The sequence below is a fragment of the Morus notabilis genome, unplaced genomic scaffold (genome assembly GCF_000414095.1).
Source record: "Morus notabilis unplaced genomic scaffold, ASM41409v2 Scaffold997, whole genome shotgun sequence".
In the NCBI taxonomy this organism is placed as follows: domain Eukaryota; kingdom Viridiplantae; phylum Streptophyta; class Magnoliopsida; order Rosales; family Moraceae; genus Morus; species Morus notabilis.
The window spans coordinates 130,588-146,047 of record NW_010362888.1 but is presented as its reverse complement, the minus strand read 5'-3'; the positions used below and the strand labels follow the sequence as shown (position 1 = coordinate 146,047).

General features: G+C 35.0%; 2 protein-coding genes across 6 annotated transcripts in view; both read left to right on the top strand.

Annotated features, from left to right (window-relative positions):
- Nucleotides 1-5,279, top strand: part of LOC21391078 — a 7,714-nt gene extending 2,435 nt beyond the window's left edge. For 3 of the 5 annotated variants that reach the window (XM_024168918.1, XM_024168916.1, XM_024168920.1), the window contains 17 exons: nt 95-545; nt 952-1,284; nt 1,453-1,659; nt 1,788-1,880; nt 1,967-2,039; nt 2,172-2,299; nt 2,486-2,777; nt 2,888-3,117; nt 3,218-3,342; nt 3,486-3,603; nt 3,771-3,826; nt 3,938-4,031; nt 4,103-4,292; nt 4,375-4,443; nt 4,511-4,614; nt 4,703-4,765; nt 4,874-5,279. In XM_024168918.1, the coding sequence (XP_024024686.1) occupies nt 95-545; nt 952-1,284; nt 1,453-1,659; nt 1,788-1,880; nt 1,967-2,039; nt 2,172-2,299; nt 2,486-2,777; nt 2,888-3,117; nt 3,218-3,342; nt 3,486-3,603; nt 3,771-3,826; nt 3,938-4,031; nt 4,103-4,292; nt 4,375-4,443; nt 4,511-4,614; nt 4,703-4,765; nt 4,874-4,981 (2,734 nt within the window). In that variant the 3' untranslated portion in view covers nt 4,982-5,279. The remainder of the gene's footprint in view (nt 1-94; nt 546-951; nt 1,285-1,452; nt 1,660-1,787; nt 1,881-1,966; nt 2,040-2,171; nt 2,300-2,485; nt 2,778-2,887; nt 3,118-3,217; nt 3,343-3,485; nt 3,604-3,770; nt 3,827-3,937; nt 4,032-4,102; nt 4,293-4,374; nt 4,444-4,510; nt 4,615-4,702; nt 4,766-4,873) is intronic. The other 2 variants (XM_024168919.1, XM_024168917.1) reach the window with 2 other exon arrangements.
- Nucleotides 5,280-6,594: 1,315 nt separating this feature from the next.
- On the top strand, nt 6,595-9,733 carry LOC21391077 (omega-3 fatty acid desaturase, chloroplastic). Its single transcript, XM_010103126.2, has 8 exons — nt 6,595-7,360; nt 7,824-7,913; nt 8,042-8,108; nt 8,201-8,293; nt 8,396-8,581; nt 8,699-8,779; nt 8,984-9,121; nt 9,222-9,733. Exons 1-8 carry the CDS (start codon nt 6,852-6,854, stop codon nt 9,384-9,386), a joined length of 1,329 nt encoding a protein of 442 aa, XP_010101428.1. The 5' UTR covers nt 6,595-6,851; the 3' UTR covers nt 9,387-9,733.
- Nucleotides 9,734-15,460: the final 5,727 nt, after the last annotated feature.

Below are 15,460 nucleotides of genomic sequence, written 5' to 3'. Positions count from 1 at the left end.
CTTTCCCTCCCTCTTGCTAATCTTTGTGTGAATATCCATAACCATAGTTTTATAATGCATTAGAAAAAGATTTTATTGTGTTTTTGCTTTTCAGAATTCTAATTGCATATGAGAATGGGTTGATCGTTCTCTGGGATGCTTCTGAAGATCAAGTTGTTCTTGTTAGAGGCCTCCAACTAAAGTATGAAACAGTAGTTGATTGTGTACGAGGAGCAAAACGTGACCTTCCTGATAATTTGTCCGACAGTGAACAGTCGGAGAAAGAGATCAGCGCTCTTTGTTGGGCATCTGAAATTGGTTCAGTTCTTGCTGTTGGCTATGTAGATGGAGATATAATCTTTTGGGACATGTCAAAGGACGCTTCTTCAAGATATGGACAGGGGGAAGAATCGGCTAACGATGTTGTTAAGCTGCAATTAGCCTCAGGAAACAGAAGACTCCCTGTAATTGTTTTACATTGGTCTGCAACTAAATCATGCAATCATCAAGGAGGACAGCTCTTTGTCTATGGTGGGGATCAAATTGGATCTGAGGAAGTTCTGACAGTATGGTTTTAACTTAAATTGACTTCTCTGAATTTTGTCCTGAGCTATGATACCTATTGATAATTAAACAAAAACCGTAATGATGCGCTTCAACTAAAATGAACTGAATGTCTTTATAGGGAAAAAAAAGAGTTTAGATTTGAACATAAGCCATAAAAGATGTTCCTCTTGCAGAAGATCGTTATACGAAAACTTGAGTATCTATTATCCATAAGTAAACAACAAGCTAAGATTTCTTGGAGTAGGCTGGAATGAGAATTTGTTAAAAAAATCTACAAGGTCATGAGTATGACTTTGCTACTATGGTTCACGTGATTAACTTTTAAGAGCTATAGAAAGTATCATTCTTCACTTGAGCACATACTTTTTGTAGTTTTTTAATCAATATATTTTCTTTCATTGGCAGATTTTAAGCCTTGAATGGGATAAAGGGATAGAAAGTCTGAAATGTGTTAGTCGGTTCGGCCTCTCGCTTTACGGTTCTTTTGCTGATGTGGTTGTATTCCCAAGTGCTTATGAAACAAACAGCAGGGGGACTTTGTTATTTATTTTGACAAATCCTGGGCAATTGCATGTGTATGACAAGTCTTGCCTGTCTTCCTTAATGCCTCAGCAAAAGAATACCCCTGTTCCTGCAGTACAGTATACTACGATGGTACCTATTACTGAACCGAACATGACAGTATCAAAGCTTGGTTTTGTGCACAGAGATGGAGATCTTTCAAGAGTTTTGTCTCAGGTACTACTTTGGCATTTGAGAAATTCTAAATACGTTATATACTCCAATACTATCACCATCCATGAATTCAAAAATCTTTGTCCAATAAGAGAGTTAAGCCACTCAACTTCCTGAAATATGTCTTTGGAAGAAGTGTAATCTATTAATTAGTTTCTCTTTGTTCATTAGATAGTATCAGCTGAAAAACTAAATGCTGCACATTTGCCCAAAGAAGATACAAGGTGGCCTTTGACTGGAGGTGTTCCCAATCAGTTTTTTGATCCCCAAACTTATCAGGTTGAGAGACTGTATATATCAGGATATGGAGATGGATCTTTTCGAATCTACGACGCTACGTATCCAGATATGTCACTTATCTATACCATAGGACCCGAGGTTTGTTTGCTTTTGCAATTTGATAGCTTTGAATTCTTTTATTGTGGTTGACATATTAACCCACAATAACATCAACCAGTTTCCTTATTTTTCCTGTTTATTTATGATGTGGTATAATGTCAACGCAGGTGCAAGGTATACCTGGTGCAATTTCATCAGTATCCGCATTGGAATTTTGCTCTTTTACTTTAAGGTTGGCTATTGGTGATGAAAGTGGTCGGGTAAGAATTCATTATTTTGTCTCTGCCTTTCTCTAAGTTGATCAGATGTGATGCATAATGATGCTCCGCTCATTGAGTGTATGTAGGTTCGTCTATATGAGCTAATAGAAAGTTCGCAAGAGAAGAATTTGCATCTTGTGAGAGAAAAGAGTACTGAAGGTTTCGCATATACCTCTATGCTGATTTTTTTCCTCCAGAGTTTCATATTTTGCGTTAATCTGCCCTACAACTACGCCTATTTCTTTTGACTTTGACCGGTCTAAGTGTATATCTGTTTATGTTTACCCACAGTTTACAATTTGCAACAAGGAGATGGGCCTCATTGCATCGCAGTCTTTTCTATCCTCTCTTCCCCTATATGCACCCTACAATTTGCAAATTCTGGAAACAGACTTGTTGTAGGATTTGAATGTGGACAGGTGAAAATAATCTACTGTCTTCTCTTTTTGGGTTATATTTGCAATATTTATTCTTAGCCTTGACAAGAGTTATTAACTTCTTTCCACTCTTTCTTTCAAAAAGGGTTTATAATTGTGGGTAAGTTTTTTCCGATTAGAAAGCCGAGAATACTAATTTCAATTTCATTTTTAAATCTTACATTACAGGTCGCCATGCTTGATATTGGTGCATTATCAATTTTGTTTCTCACAGATGCTGCATCTGAGACAAGTTCCCCTATAACTTCTCTGGGTGTGAGATCATTTTTAGATGCTCACGGCATAGAGAGCCGCCAGGACTCTCAATCAGAAATTTTGGAAGATTCTGAAAGAGGGGTTCTGTTCATTATGACAAGAAATGCGCATATTATTGTTAGAGATATCACAAATGGAAAGTTAATTAGCTCTCAGCCATTGCACCCGAAGAAGGATTTTATTGCAATTTCAATGTACATTATAGGTAAGTATTTGCTGTTGAAAATAAATTGAAAAAAGAAAAGAAAAGAAAAGAAAAACCCGACTCTCTACTCTGCCTTCAGTTGTAGCCTCTTAAGAACTGTTTTTGTGCAGAGGATATTGATCTTATATCCGAAGTCCATAGTGAAGAGCACTTGCAGGAACCACCTCAGAGTAGTGAGGCCAAAAATGTACCCTCACAGACTGATGCTCACTCCAGAAGTACAGAACTAGAAGTCGGAGTGGTCCCCTCCTATGATTTTCCTCAGAGATTAATGAACTTTCTCATTTTGCTCTGTTGTGAAGATGCACTATACTTATACTCTTTGGATTCTATGATTGAGGTACATCCCATTATTTTCACTTTCAATTCGAGTACTTTGCATCTCCAAACTGCTACTTTGCATCTCCAAACTGCTAACCTGTAATAAGGCTCTACTCTAGGGTGGCAGCGATCCCATTCATAGAGTGGATCTTGCAAAACCATGTTGCTGGACTACAACATTCAAGAAAGATGAGAAAGAGTGTGGTTTGATAGTTCTCTATCAAACTGGAGTAATTGAAATAAGGTGACTAGCTCGTTACTTTGTGAACTACTTTCTTTCTCTTTCTCTCTCTCTCTGAAACCTATATGAATATGGTAACTCAAGTTACATGACTTTTTAGTGAAGTTAATACTTGATATATAGAATTTGGCATCATCTTTGAACAGGTCTTTGCCAACTCTAGAAGTGTTGGGAGAGAGCTCTTTAACGTCGATTCTTAGGTGGAACTTCAAGAGTGACATGGAGAAGACAATTTGTTCTTCTGATAACGGGCAAATTGCACTGGTTGGTTCCTTCAAAATGATTTGTAACAGCACACTGGAAATTCATAATTTCGTGATTCCCATTAACCGCGCCTAAATAATCATTATGGCAACTAATTTGGTTTGTACTATCATGTTATAGCTGTGCTTTACTGTTCCATCTAAATTTTCTTTTAATGTTGATTTTAGGTGAATGGGTGTGAATTGGCTGTCATTTCTCTATTGAATTACGAAAATGATTTCAGGTCTCTATCTTTTTCTCTCCCCTGTTCTTGCTGTTTGTATGAGCCCTGGCAACAACTCTAATACAAAGTCAAATGCTTAAAAAATTGCTCAAAAGAATTTGCTTATTGTAGGATTCCAGAATCTTTGCCTTGTCTTCATGATACAGTGCTTGCTGCTGCTGTAGATGCCGCCTACAGTTCATCTCCAAATGAGGAACAGGTTGCGGTATAATGTCAAGCTCTTTTATCTTCTTTGTGAAGAATTTGATTAATATGACCCTAATTTTGTCGCCTTAGGCTTCTAGCCCTGGAATCTCTGGTGGTATTACTCAGGGTTCAAACGTTGGCAAAGCGTTGCGGAATGTTGATCTTAATGTTGTACACAAGCATAATTATTCGCGTCTAGAGAGTTTGTTCTCAACTCCCCCATTCTTAAAACCTTCCGCGGCTTCAAAGGATGACCAAGAAATTCTTGAGCTTAATTTAGGTTCTATACTTGTTTTTCCCCCTACCATCTCCTCTTCCACCTTCCTCCTCTTTTGCAGCTCATTTCTACTATTTCGTTGCAGATGACATCATCATTGATGAGCCTCTATACGTCTCACCTTCATCTCAAAAACACAAGATTGAAATGAAAGGTAACATTATCTATTGTCAAGTTATTGCTCCTTGTTATGATATAACTGTTATTTTTCTAAACCACAGATAAGGGAACAGAGAGGGAAAGATTGTTTGATGGTGCAACTTCGGATTCGAAGCTAAGACTCAGAACCGCAGATGAAATAAGAGCTAAATATAGGAAGGCTGGGGTAATTCTATACAAATATAATCATAATAAAAGTTAAATGCTTGAGTTTTATGAACCATCTATATATAGTCCAATTCGGCATTTTACAGGATGCCTCTGGAGCAGCTGCAGAGGCAAGGGATAAGCTTGTACAACGCCAGGAAAAGCTTGAGGTATCATAAAGATTACAGATCCAACAAAAATTGCTCTGTCTTTTCAAAATCGGATGTGTGATTTTCCTCTTTTGACAACGCATATTATCTACTGTTGATTGACATCAGAGGCTAGGCCAACGCACTGAAGAGTTGAGAAGTGGGGCTGAGAACTTTGCATCACTGGCCAAAGAACTTGCCAAGTCTATGGAAAATCGTAAATGGTGGCAAATATGAACAAGTTAGTATCAAGTTGAAGTGATTGAAACCGTTAAAATTGGCATAATCCCTCATTCACAATTCTAAAGAATCAGCCTTTGTTCTTTGTTGTGGATTTTACACTGCAATATAAGTCCACTATTTGAACCTAAGTTTGTATTTACTTGTATTTGATGGTGTGTGCTGCACCTAGTCTTTATGTACACGTGGCTTGTTTTGATTTGTTTTTCCCTTTTTGTAACAACAAAAATCAACACATGATGCACACATTACATATAAACCAAGTATTTTGATCCCTGTGGATTTGATTTTTTTTCCTTATATTGGACCATTTATATCTCATGGTTGTTGTGTGACTGCCTTTTGAAATGGGTATTGATTGGGTCCGATTTTACTCGTTCTTATCATAAGAAAGAGAAGACTCGGCAACAAGAACCCAAAAACTCTCAAAATCATGGACGGTAGATGATTGAAACTTCTGAGAACTTTACCTTTTCCAATATGCTTCAATTATAGCATTTGAGAACTTATGGTCGGCAAGTATTCATATTTTCCACGTTTTATTACAGAGGCGGTAACATGATTTACTCATGATCTGTTGCGTCTAGAGCCTACAATTTTCATTCATCAATACTAGAAAATAAGCATTTTAAGACCTTTTTTTTTAAATGTCCATAATTTTATTAATTTAAAAGAATTAACTTGAGCAAATCTTTGATTAAATTTTTTTATAAATTATTGATTGATTTTGATAAATTATTAATTTATTTTTAATGGCGTAAATTGATATTTTTAAATTTATATAAAGTGAATGGCCTTTTCTTTAACAAGTTAAGAATATTTGCCACATTATGCTTTAGAAAAGATCATTTTTGCACATATTCTTTTCCCCTCCTCTCATCAGTCAGTTCTAAAAAAGAATATTAAAAAAGATCATTTTTGCAGATATTCTTTTTTTTTTTCCACTTCCTGGTCTTCTTTTTTTTTTTTTTTGCTTAAATCCTGGTCGGTTGTAAAAAGAGAAGGCGTTTTCTCAACTCCCAATGGTCTTTGCAATTGACTTAATATCCGTGTAAAGAATATGATTATTGACTCCTAAAAATCTCCGAGTGAAAAGAGAAAAACATAATCATATTTGGAGTGTATTGACATTATAGTCTCAAGTTCAAACATTTTTGTCAAGAGGTCAAATTTAGTGGCTCACAACGCTTGAGTGAAAAAGCCCCCCTTGTTTTTTGCATTTTCTTTCGTAAGTAACCTGCTAATAATGGTCGGAAAAGCCATCAAAAGACTAAGTAAGAAAATAAATAATAATTGACTTTTCATGGTAGTACGACAAGGACATGTTTGACAGGGAAAAAGAAAACAATCAAATGACTTACACATGAGGAATCTACGAGCCAGATTTGACCACGTAATTCCCCTCTCCTTTCCCACTCCAAAGGACCCACTTTTCACACCCTATGGCCCAATCAAATTTTATCATAGAGTTCTTTTATTTAATTAATTCCCAAAATCTTTTTCTTACTTTTATTTTTTTGCTCATACCGTCATACGCACCCAAAAAAAAAAAAAAAAAACATTCCCAAACAACCGAGTTAGGCAAAGAGAGAGAAACCAAAAGACACTTATAAAAGATAAGAGGACAGGTAACAAGAAGCACAGGTTGTGATTCTTTTGTTGGTTTGGAGTGGACGAGAGTAACCCTTTCGTTATCTCCTCAAATCAAAAACTCTTTCAATTCGTTTTATAATAGTCACTTCATCCCTGGTCTTCACACCCATCCTTCTCTCTCCTCTTTACCCATCTAGAGAGAGAGAGAAAGAGAGAGAGAGAGACCCAGAGCAAGCAAATCCTTGTTCTCCCACTTTCTTCATCTAGGTCTCCAATGGCGAGCTGGGTCTTATCAGAATGTGGTGTAAAACCCCTCCCCAGAATTCTATACCCAAAACCCAGAAATGGAATGTTATCAAAGACCATAATTTCTTCCTCAATTAGGCCAATATTATCCAACAATAAAAGCCTCGGCTTTTCTCTCGGGTCCTCCCCAATTAAAGAGAAGAATTGGGCGCTAAATGTGAGCGCTCCTTTGAGAGTCAAAGATTTGGGTGAAGAAGACAAAGAGAGAATCGTTAATGGAGTTAATGGAGAAGAAGAAAATGAATTTGACCCAGGTGCTCCACCGCCTTTCAAATTGGCCGACATTAGAGCGGCAATTCCGAAGCATTGCTGGGTTAAGGACCCTTGGAGATCCATGAGCTATGTCGTCAGAGATGTCGTTGTCGTTTTTGGCCTGGCGGCTGTGGCGGCTTACTTCAACAACTGGGTCGTTTGGCCTCTCTACTGGATTGCCCAGGGAACCATGTTCTGGGCTCTCTTTGTTCTTGGTCACGATTGGTAATTATTGCAACTTTTTTGCTTTTTCATCTCGTGAAGTTTTTCATTTTTAGTTGAGGAATTTCTTGCTTATTCACAAGATGATTGGTAATGGAATTTGAGTTTTATCTTTATTTTTTCTTTTCTCTCATAAATTGTTGAAATTTTGAGCTTCTTTTTTTCTTTTTTTTTTTTACCTGAGAAATACAATGCTTATTCACAAAATGTTCGGTAATGGAGTTTGAATTTCATCTTTTTGCTTTTTAGTTGAGAAGTTTAATGCTGCTTCACAAAATGTTTAGTAATGAAATTTGAGTTTTTTTTTTTTTTGTGAGGAATTTAGTGCTTATTCACAAAATGTTTGGCAATGGAAGTTGGATTTTTTTTTTTTTTTTTTTGTTGTCTGTTTTAGTATTGGATATTAGATTGTTGTTTGTTACTTTAGATATGGAGTTTCAATTGTCTTTTTGGTTTGTTGCTGCAGTGGACATGGAAGTTTCTCTAATAATCCAAAGCTTAATAGCGTGGTGGGCCATATTCTTCATTCTTCAATCCTTGTCCCATATCATGGATGGTTAGTTTTTCCTGGACATTCTTTCAGATCACTGAAATGGACGGTGATAGAATCCCGTTCTTTAATGCAAGTTTAGTTTGTGGCATATATTGTTTCTTAAATTATTAGTCATGTATTTACTAATACAGGAGAATAAGCCACAGAACTCATCATCAGAACCATGGACATGTCGAAAATGATGAATCTTGGCATCCAGTAAGTTTAGTTACCAGAGAATATATATCCCGTTGCAATATTTTATCTTTATGAACCATGGAATTAACAATTTGTATCATTTGTTTTTGCAGTTGTCTGAGAAGATTTTTAAAAGTTTAGACAAGGCTACTAAAATGTTGAGGTTCACCTTGCCTTTCCCCATGCTTGCTTACCCTGTCTATCTGGTGAGCAATCTTTTTCCAACTTCTTACATTTTTTTTTTTCCGGCTAACTTGATGTTTATTTTTCTGATGCTAATCAGTTAATGATGATGCTCTTAATTATAGTGGGGTCGAAGTCCCGGCAAGAAGGGTTCCCATTTCGATCCGAACAGCGACTTATTTGTCCCTAGTGAGAGGAAAGACATCATAACATCCACAGCCTGTTGGACTACAATGGTTGCTCTGCTTGGATGTCTCTCCTTTGTAATGGGTCCTATTCAAATCCTTAAGCTCTACGTTGTTCCATATTGGGTAGGTTCCATTTTTCTCTACGTTGATATGTTTTAATGACTTCAGGGAGAAAATACCTCCTATTTACCCTCTCTAATTTTGTGGCCTGCGTCTTTGAATCTATGTTCAAAATTGCAGATTTTTGTCATGTGGTTGGACTTGGTCACCTACTTGCACCATCATGGCCATGAAGACAAGCTTCCATGGTATCGTGGAAAGGTAATGAAATTGATTCTTTTCTGTATAAACATATCCTTGTTAATGAATAGCTGACTTATTATCCTAACAAAAAAACAATTCAATCTTTGCAACACCTTGCAATTATCTCCCACTAAGATTATTTTGTCAAACATAGCCGGAGAGCCAAAGCGGTCTTATTAACTCATTTAGCTAATGTTTGTTGATTCTGATTTTGTCAAACAGGAATGGAGTTATCTAAGAGGAGGACTCACAACCCTTGACCGTGATTATGGCTGGCTCAATAACATCCACCATGATATTGGAACACATGTGATACATCATCTCTTCCCTCAAATCCCGCATTACCACTTAGTGGAAGCAGTAAGTATCACTTGGTTATTACATGGCTGAAACTTTTTATGATTCTTGCAAACCCATTTTTGCACATCTCTAACCGTTATAAATTTCACCTCAAAAACAGACTGAGGCAGCTAGGCCTGTACTTGGGAAATACTACCGAGAGTCAAAGAAATCCGGGCCTTTTCCATTTCACTTGTTTGAAAGCCTAGTAAGAAGCATGAAAGAGGATCACTACGTGAGTGATACCGGAGATGTCGTGTACTATCAAACGGAGCCCGAGCTCTAGAAAAGCACACGAAGCTATAGATTCTTCACGGTATTAACAGCTATCTAATTCTGTGTAAAACAAGTGCTGAGGACAGCCATTCGTGCCCTCAAATTCATTCTTTCTTCCGTTGGCCAAAAGGGGTGCCTTAATAAGTAAGAACTATAAATTAATGTAATGATGCAATTGTGAAAGAAAATTTTGTATTGCTTTGGCCTGGAATCTCTCTGTATCTCTCTCCCTCTAGTTGCTTGTTTGTGTTTGTCCAGTGTCCACAATCCACATATTTTGTGGACAAGTTGAAAACCAAGGGAAAGTAATATTAGATGTTCAAATTAGTGGGTGAAAAGGCCCTCTTTGCCACCACATATCTGGAGGCAAAAAATCCAGCCAAAACTAATGGACTAAAATCAATATGGATGGATAGAAAATACAAAAAATCTCCAGTCATAAAACACGTGACGCAAAAAAAAAAAACAAACCAAAACTGTTGCAGTTTCAGTCTCATCACAGATAAAGACATTCGTATATTGAAAGCTCATACAATTTCTTTTCTTTTTAAGAGAAATAAAAGGAATAAAGATGCGTTACGATGTCCAAATGCTATCTTGGGGCCACCAAATTTCTCACACTCAATCAGCTGCATTGTAATAAAGTCGTGTCAATTTGGACAAGACCAATCTGGTCCAGAACAAAACTCACATCTTATGTCAATCAATAATTAGCTTATGAATTGTTTTTGAGCCATAATCTTAATTTTTTTTCCCTCCTAGAAGCCATCTTTTACACAAATGCTGTTCACTATTAACAAACATTCTCAGGCACAACATTTTTGCTTCTAACGTTTAAGATGAAAGCAATTGAACCCCTAGCCAATGCAAGCATATGTAATGTAAGAATAAAGCAAATCAGAACAAGTCGGTAAAATACATAACATATGAGAGAATCAATAAATCCGTTTGTTTCATAGATATCACCAATTGTTTCAACTTTTTTGTTATAGTGTTTTCTCTTACGAAATTTAAATTTCTGTTCAAATAGGCCCCTAAACAACTTGATTTAGGGGGGGTCTGTTCATTGGCGAAACAACATAACACAAAAACCTTCTTGCTGAAACTATAATTAAACTTTTTTTGAAAAAAAAAAAAAAAAAAAAAAAAAAAAAAAAAAAAAAAAAAAAAAGAGAACTTAATTAGAAAAGGCTGCTCTCTAGTGTTGCCAACATGAGACGGTGGCACTTCAGAGCAGTACAAGACTAAGTAACTAATTTCTTGTTATAATTATATAAAAAGAAAAATGCGTTACTTGTTATGCCTTAGTGGCCAAAATTTTTGGACCCTTCTTAAAAACGCACACTTGAACAAGTTCAAGGTCATATGTCAAAAAAAGACTCTTGCATAGTGTCTCCTAATCATCGTCAACCACAAATAGCCCCAACTTTGAGCTCTTTGCAAACCTGAACTGTCACTTTGTGCAGCTTCCAGTTTCCTCAATGGGTGGACCAGATGATGATATGATCGTTTTTCATGTAGAGAAAAGTGTTTGAAAGCCCAATCAATGAACTTGTCAAGTTGTGTTGTGGACTTGGATTTTGCCAAGCGTTGAGCATTGCCAGTGGCCCAATTTGGAAGTCTAACCTCAATGGCTAATCTTCACAAATACTTTAAAAAGCTCTTGAAATAAAGGTATTTATAAGAGTAAAGAGTAGAGATCTAGACTCAAACACTTTCAAAAATAAATTCTCTATTTTTTCAACATCTATCTAATCCCAATTGCATGAAATGACTTTTTTTTTTTTCTTTTGGCCATTAGCTGTTATGAGGAATAAAAAATAGGAAAATTTTCATTTTAGTATCATGTATTATATCAAAATATGAGTTTGATATCCTTTATTTTTAATAATTTCATGTCAATACCTCGACTTTTTAGAAAATCTTCTATTAGTACCTCAGGGAATTTTTTTGGGACACGAAAAAGACAAAATTACCCTTATTATTAAAATATATATATATATATAAGTTTTTTTAAAAATCTTAAGCCTGCAATCAACATTTTTGCTTTATGTTTGGAGCAGAATGAAGTTTAGGTGTTTGGTTGTGAGTCTAAGATTTTTAAAAAGCTTTTTTTATATTTAATAATAAGGGTAATTTCATTTCTTTGTGTCTCAAAAAACTGCCTTTAGGTACTAAAAGATTATGTTTTAAAAGATCGAGGTATCGATATGAAATTATTAAAGACAGAAAGTATCAAATTTATATTTTGATATAACATAGAATGCTAAAATGAAATTTTCCTTAAAAAAATATATGGTGGAGATCACAATCACAAGCTCCACTGTAGGTCAGACGTATCTCACGATTTCATCTCTAGGATTAGAATCGCGAGTTTTCAATTTGGTTTTTCTTTTCAATTTTTGGTAAAAATGTGTTTACTAAATTAAAAGGCTAATAAATTGTTTGTTAATAATAAAAATGAACAAATATTGCATAAATAAAAGTGGGTCAATGATATATTTACTAGTATAAAAGTTGATAAATAACATATTTCTAAGTAAATAAGTTAACAAAGAATACATTTACTTTGTAAATAAATCGTTAAATAATGAATGTATTTGGTAAATAATGTATTATCAAGTAAATGATTTGGCAAATATCAGACCACATAATATATTTACTTTTTTTTATGAATGTGTTTACTAATTCTAAATAAATTTGATTAAAAATGTCTTTATTAACTAGAAATCGATTTTTTTGAAAAAAATAAATAAATATCATAAATACTACAATTTACTAAGATTTAAAAATTAAACCCAAAACTAGAAACCGTAACCCCCTAAAAATTAAAATCTCTTCTAAACCAAGTTCGGCTAAAAAATGATGTGCTTCTTAGTCTTACTCAAGACAGAGGAAATCGGCAAGCCGCAAGGTCTTACATACTACATTTCATAAGAAGCCATTCCAACATTGACCTAATAATTGTTATTGTATGTGAACTCCACCAAGGCAAGATGCTCACTTCAACCACCCCTAAATTCAAGGCATATGCACGAATTATATCCTCAAGAATCTAGATCACACGTTGGAACTAGGCCATTTGGTGTTGAAATTCAATTTACGTCCCAAGATATTCTACCATCCTTTCATAACTTAGAGGTAAACCGAGTATCCCGATCAAAAACAATTGTCCTAGATACCCTAGGCTCAACCCTTCCCCTCGTCCCCTCCACCAGCTCCCTCTACCACGGCTGTGTCGCGATGAAGGCGTGCGATAAGGAGTTCGTGTCGAAGACAAGTTGTGAGGAATTCGCGACAAAGCAAAGAGTTCACTATGGTCGTTTTTGACATTGGCACTGATCAGGGTTACTATTGCTATTTCTTTTCGTCAGTCATTTTTTATAAACATGGTCATTTCCTACAATTTTTCCTCTTTTTTGGGCTGAATAATAACTTGTGATCTGGTCTATACGTTATTATATTACTTCATTAACAAAGAAGCCAACAGAGAGAGAGAGAGAGAAATGTCTTTATTATTTATTTTTGATAATGAAATGTGTTTTTATTTTCTTTCAACAAAAGTAGGAATAAGGGAACACAATACTATAAAAGGATCGATCAAACTCAGAATATATTTTCAAGGCTTTTTCAGGACAACTCCTATTTTAGAAGGGAGAAAAACCCCTTAGAACATCATTGAGAATCGTTGACCGTTTGCATAAACTATTATCTTTCCTCATGAAGTTATCAACGAAAATTCTCTTTGTTGGAGCTTTAAAATAACAAGAAAAGAGAGACATAATGGAGATTCTAAACAGGAAAGTTCTATTACAGAGTATGAAATCAGCAAAATACAATTTTGAATTCTTAAATTTCTATTACATATATAAAATTGTTGTAATTTTTTAAAAGGTGTTTGTTTAACTGTATTAGAGCATCGTATTGTATAATAATACATTAATATAATTTGGTGTGACTATCGTATTGTATAAAATAATACGGATTGTAAATTAATACGATCTATATCGTGTTATTGAATACATTCAGTTTTGACGTATTGTATTCTATTATTTTATAATGGATTCATAATTCATGTCAGGATTGAGCACGATTAAAGGTCAGAGTCAAGCCAACATAGAGTCATGTCGGAACTTATAATTGTTTGAATTTGAGGGGGTAGAATGCAAATTTATATTTTTAATAATTACATTTCAACCTCTTAATTTTTATAAAATAACATTTTGAACCAAAATTTTTATGTTTTTTTTTTTATAATTATCCAAAAATGTTCTGTTAATGTTATGACACAATTTCAATTTGGAATTGGATCCTAACTTAATAATTAATATAGTATACTGTATTACACAGTAACCCTCCTAAATGACGAAACGAAGATAGGAGGAGACTTCTTCGGGACAAAGTAAGCTATGATTTGCTTGGCTGAGAAATAATCTCGTGGGCGGCTCAACCATAATCCATTATAAACCCACTCATCCTTGCAAGGAAAAAGTTGGAATAAGCAAAACTAAAAAATTAAAAAGAAAGACAGAGGTCAAGAGGGTTGGCCCCACGCGCCATATTTGATGCCCTTTGGATGACAGCCTTTTGCACCTCCATTATACAAAACAAAACCAAAGCAATATTTCTCAATAGCATAACGCTGTCTTTCCTTGGCACCTAGGATTGTGGTCCCATGGGGATGATGTATACAAAGCTTTAATTTCCAACGTTTAATGGCCTGCCCTACATTCTAGATGGTCTCTTTCTTTTTCGTATTTTGTTTTTACTCGACCGTCTTCATGTCTATACAAAACATTCGTGGAGAAGATTTCTAGCACCATATTTTACTTTAAAATTTAAAGAGATCTAATGTTATAATTGTATTTATGAATTTAAAAAAAAAAAAAAAATTACAAGAATCTGCATATTTGATTTTGAACTCTACTTACAAATTTTAAATATTAAAGTCCTAACATTTATTATAAACTTGTGAATCAACATCAGTACTATCCAAATCCCATTAATAAGAAAAGGCTTCTAATATGAAGAACTGTGTTATGTGATAATGGCTATCCAAAATACTCTTCCATGACAACACTTTTGTATGAGATCACACTACAAAACGACAATGTGAAAATGGACGAAATACAAATAATAATCAATCACAATGTGAACTTGAACGAAATGGAATTTTGATAATCAGTCACTGTTGATGACGAATGGTCTTATTCTGACTTATTTTTAGTGCAGCCACCATTATATTGGCAGGCCATGATAATTGGTTTACATCATGATGTTTGTAGCAGGCAATAAATTAGTACCCACTAAGGACCACTTTAGGTTCTAAACCCCGTTTCTCTTATCTTTAATAAAAAAAAAAAGAACATAGAAATGAACCCAAAAGCAATTCTTCCTTCCACTTGTGTATTTACTATTTGTTTTCCATGTTCAACTCTCCATTTGCAAGGGCCTGCATTTGGGAAAGGCAATGAACAGCAGCATTGAAAATTGTAATGGTCGGAATCTCTGATTTTCTAAGCCTATCACAAGGATTTTGGTCAATACCAATTCTCTAGCCATTTGATAGTTTTCAATGTATAGCTCAAATTCGTCATGATGGTTTAGGACCCAAATATCTATTTTCAAAGTTAAACGTAGAAACTCCTCTAAAAACATGAATTTGTAAATTATGGACTAGATTCTCATGTCCTAACAATTGTGGATGAGAAACTCCCACCAGTAAAAATCACTGTGCATGACAAGATTTTTTCTTAATAGTGCTAGAAACATCGTCAGAGCCCTTGTTGGCCAACAGTTTCTGTTGAAATGACATACGAAGAAGCAAACAAAAAGAAACAGAAGAATATGGTACCATTCAGCTCAAAATGCAAAAGTGATGGAAGCAGGCAGATCAGGAGATTTTGCACCACAGAAAAGGATATAAGAAGCAGAGACCAATCCCCGTGTTCTATGGGTTAAACCAATTTTGCAAGGGAAGATAGAAGAACCATTCTTAAGGAAATTGAAAATTCAAAATTAATAATAATGATGATGATAAATGTAAAACCAATAAAGAATGATATTGAGAATTAGTCAATGGAG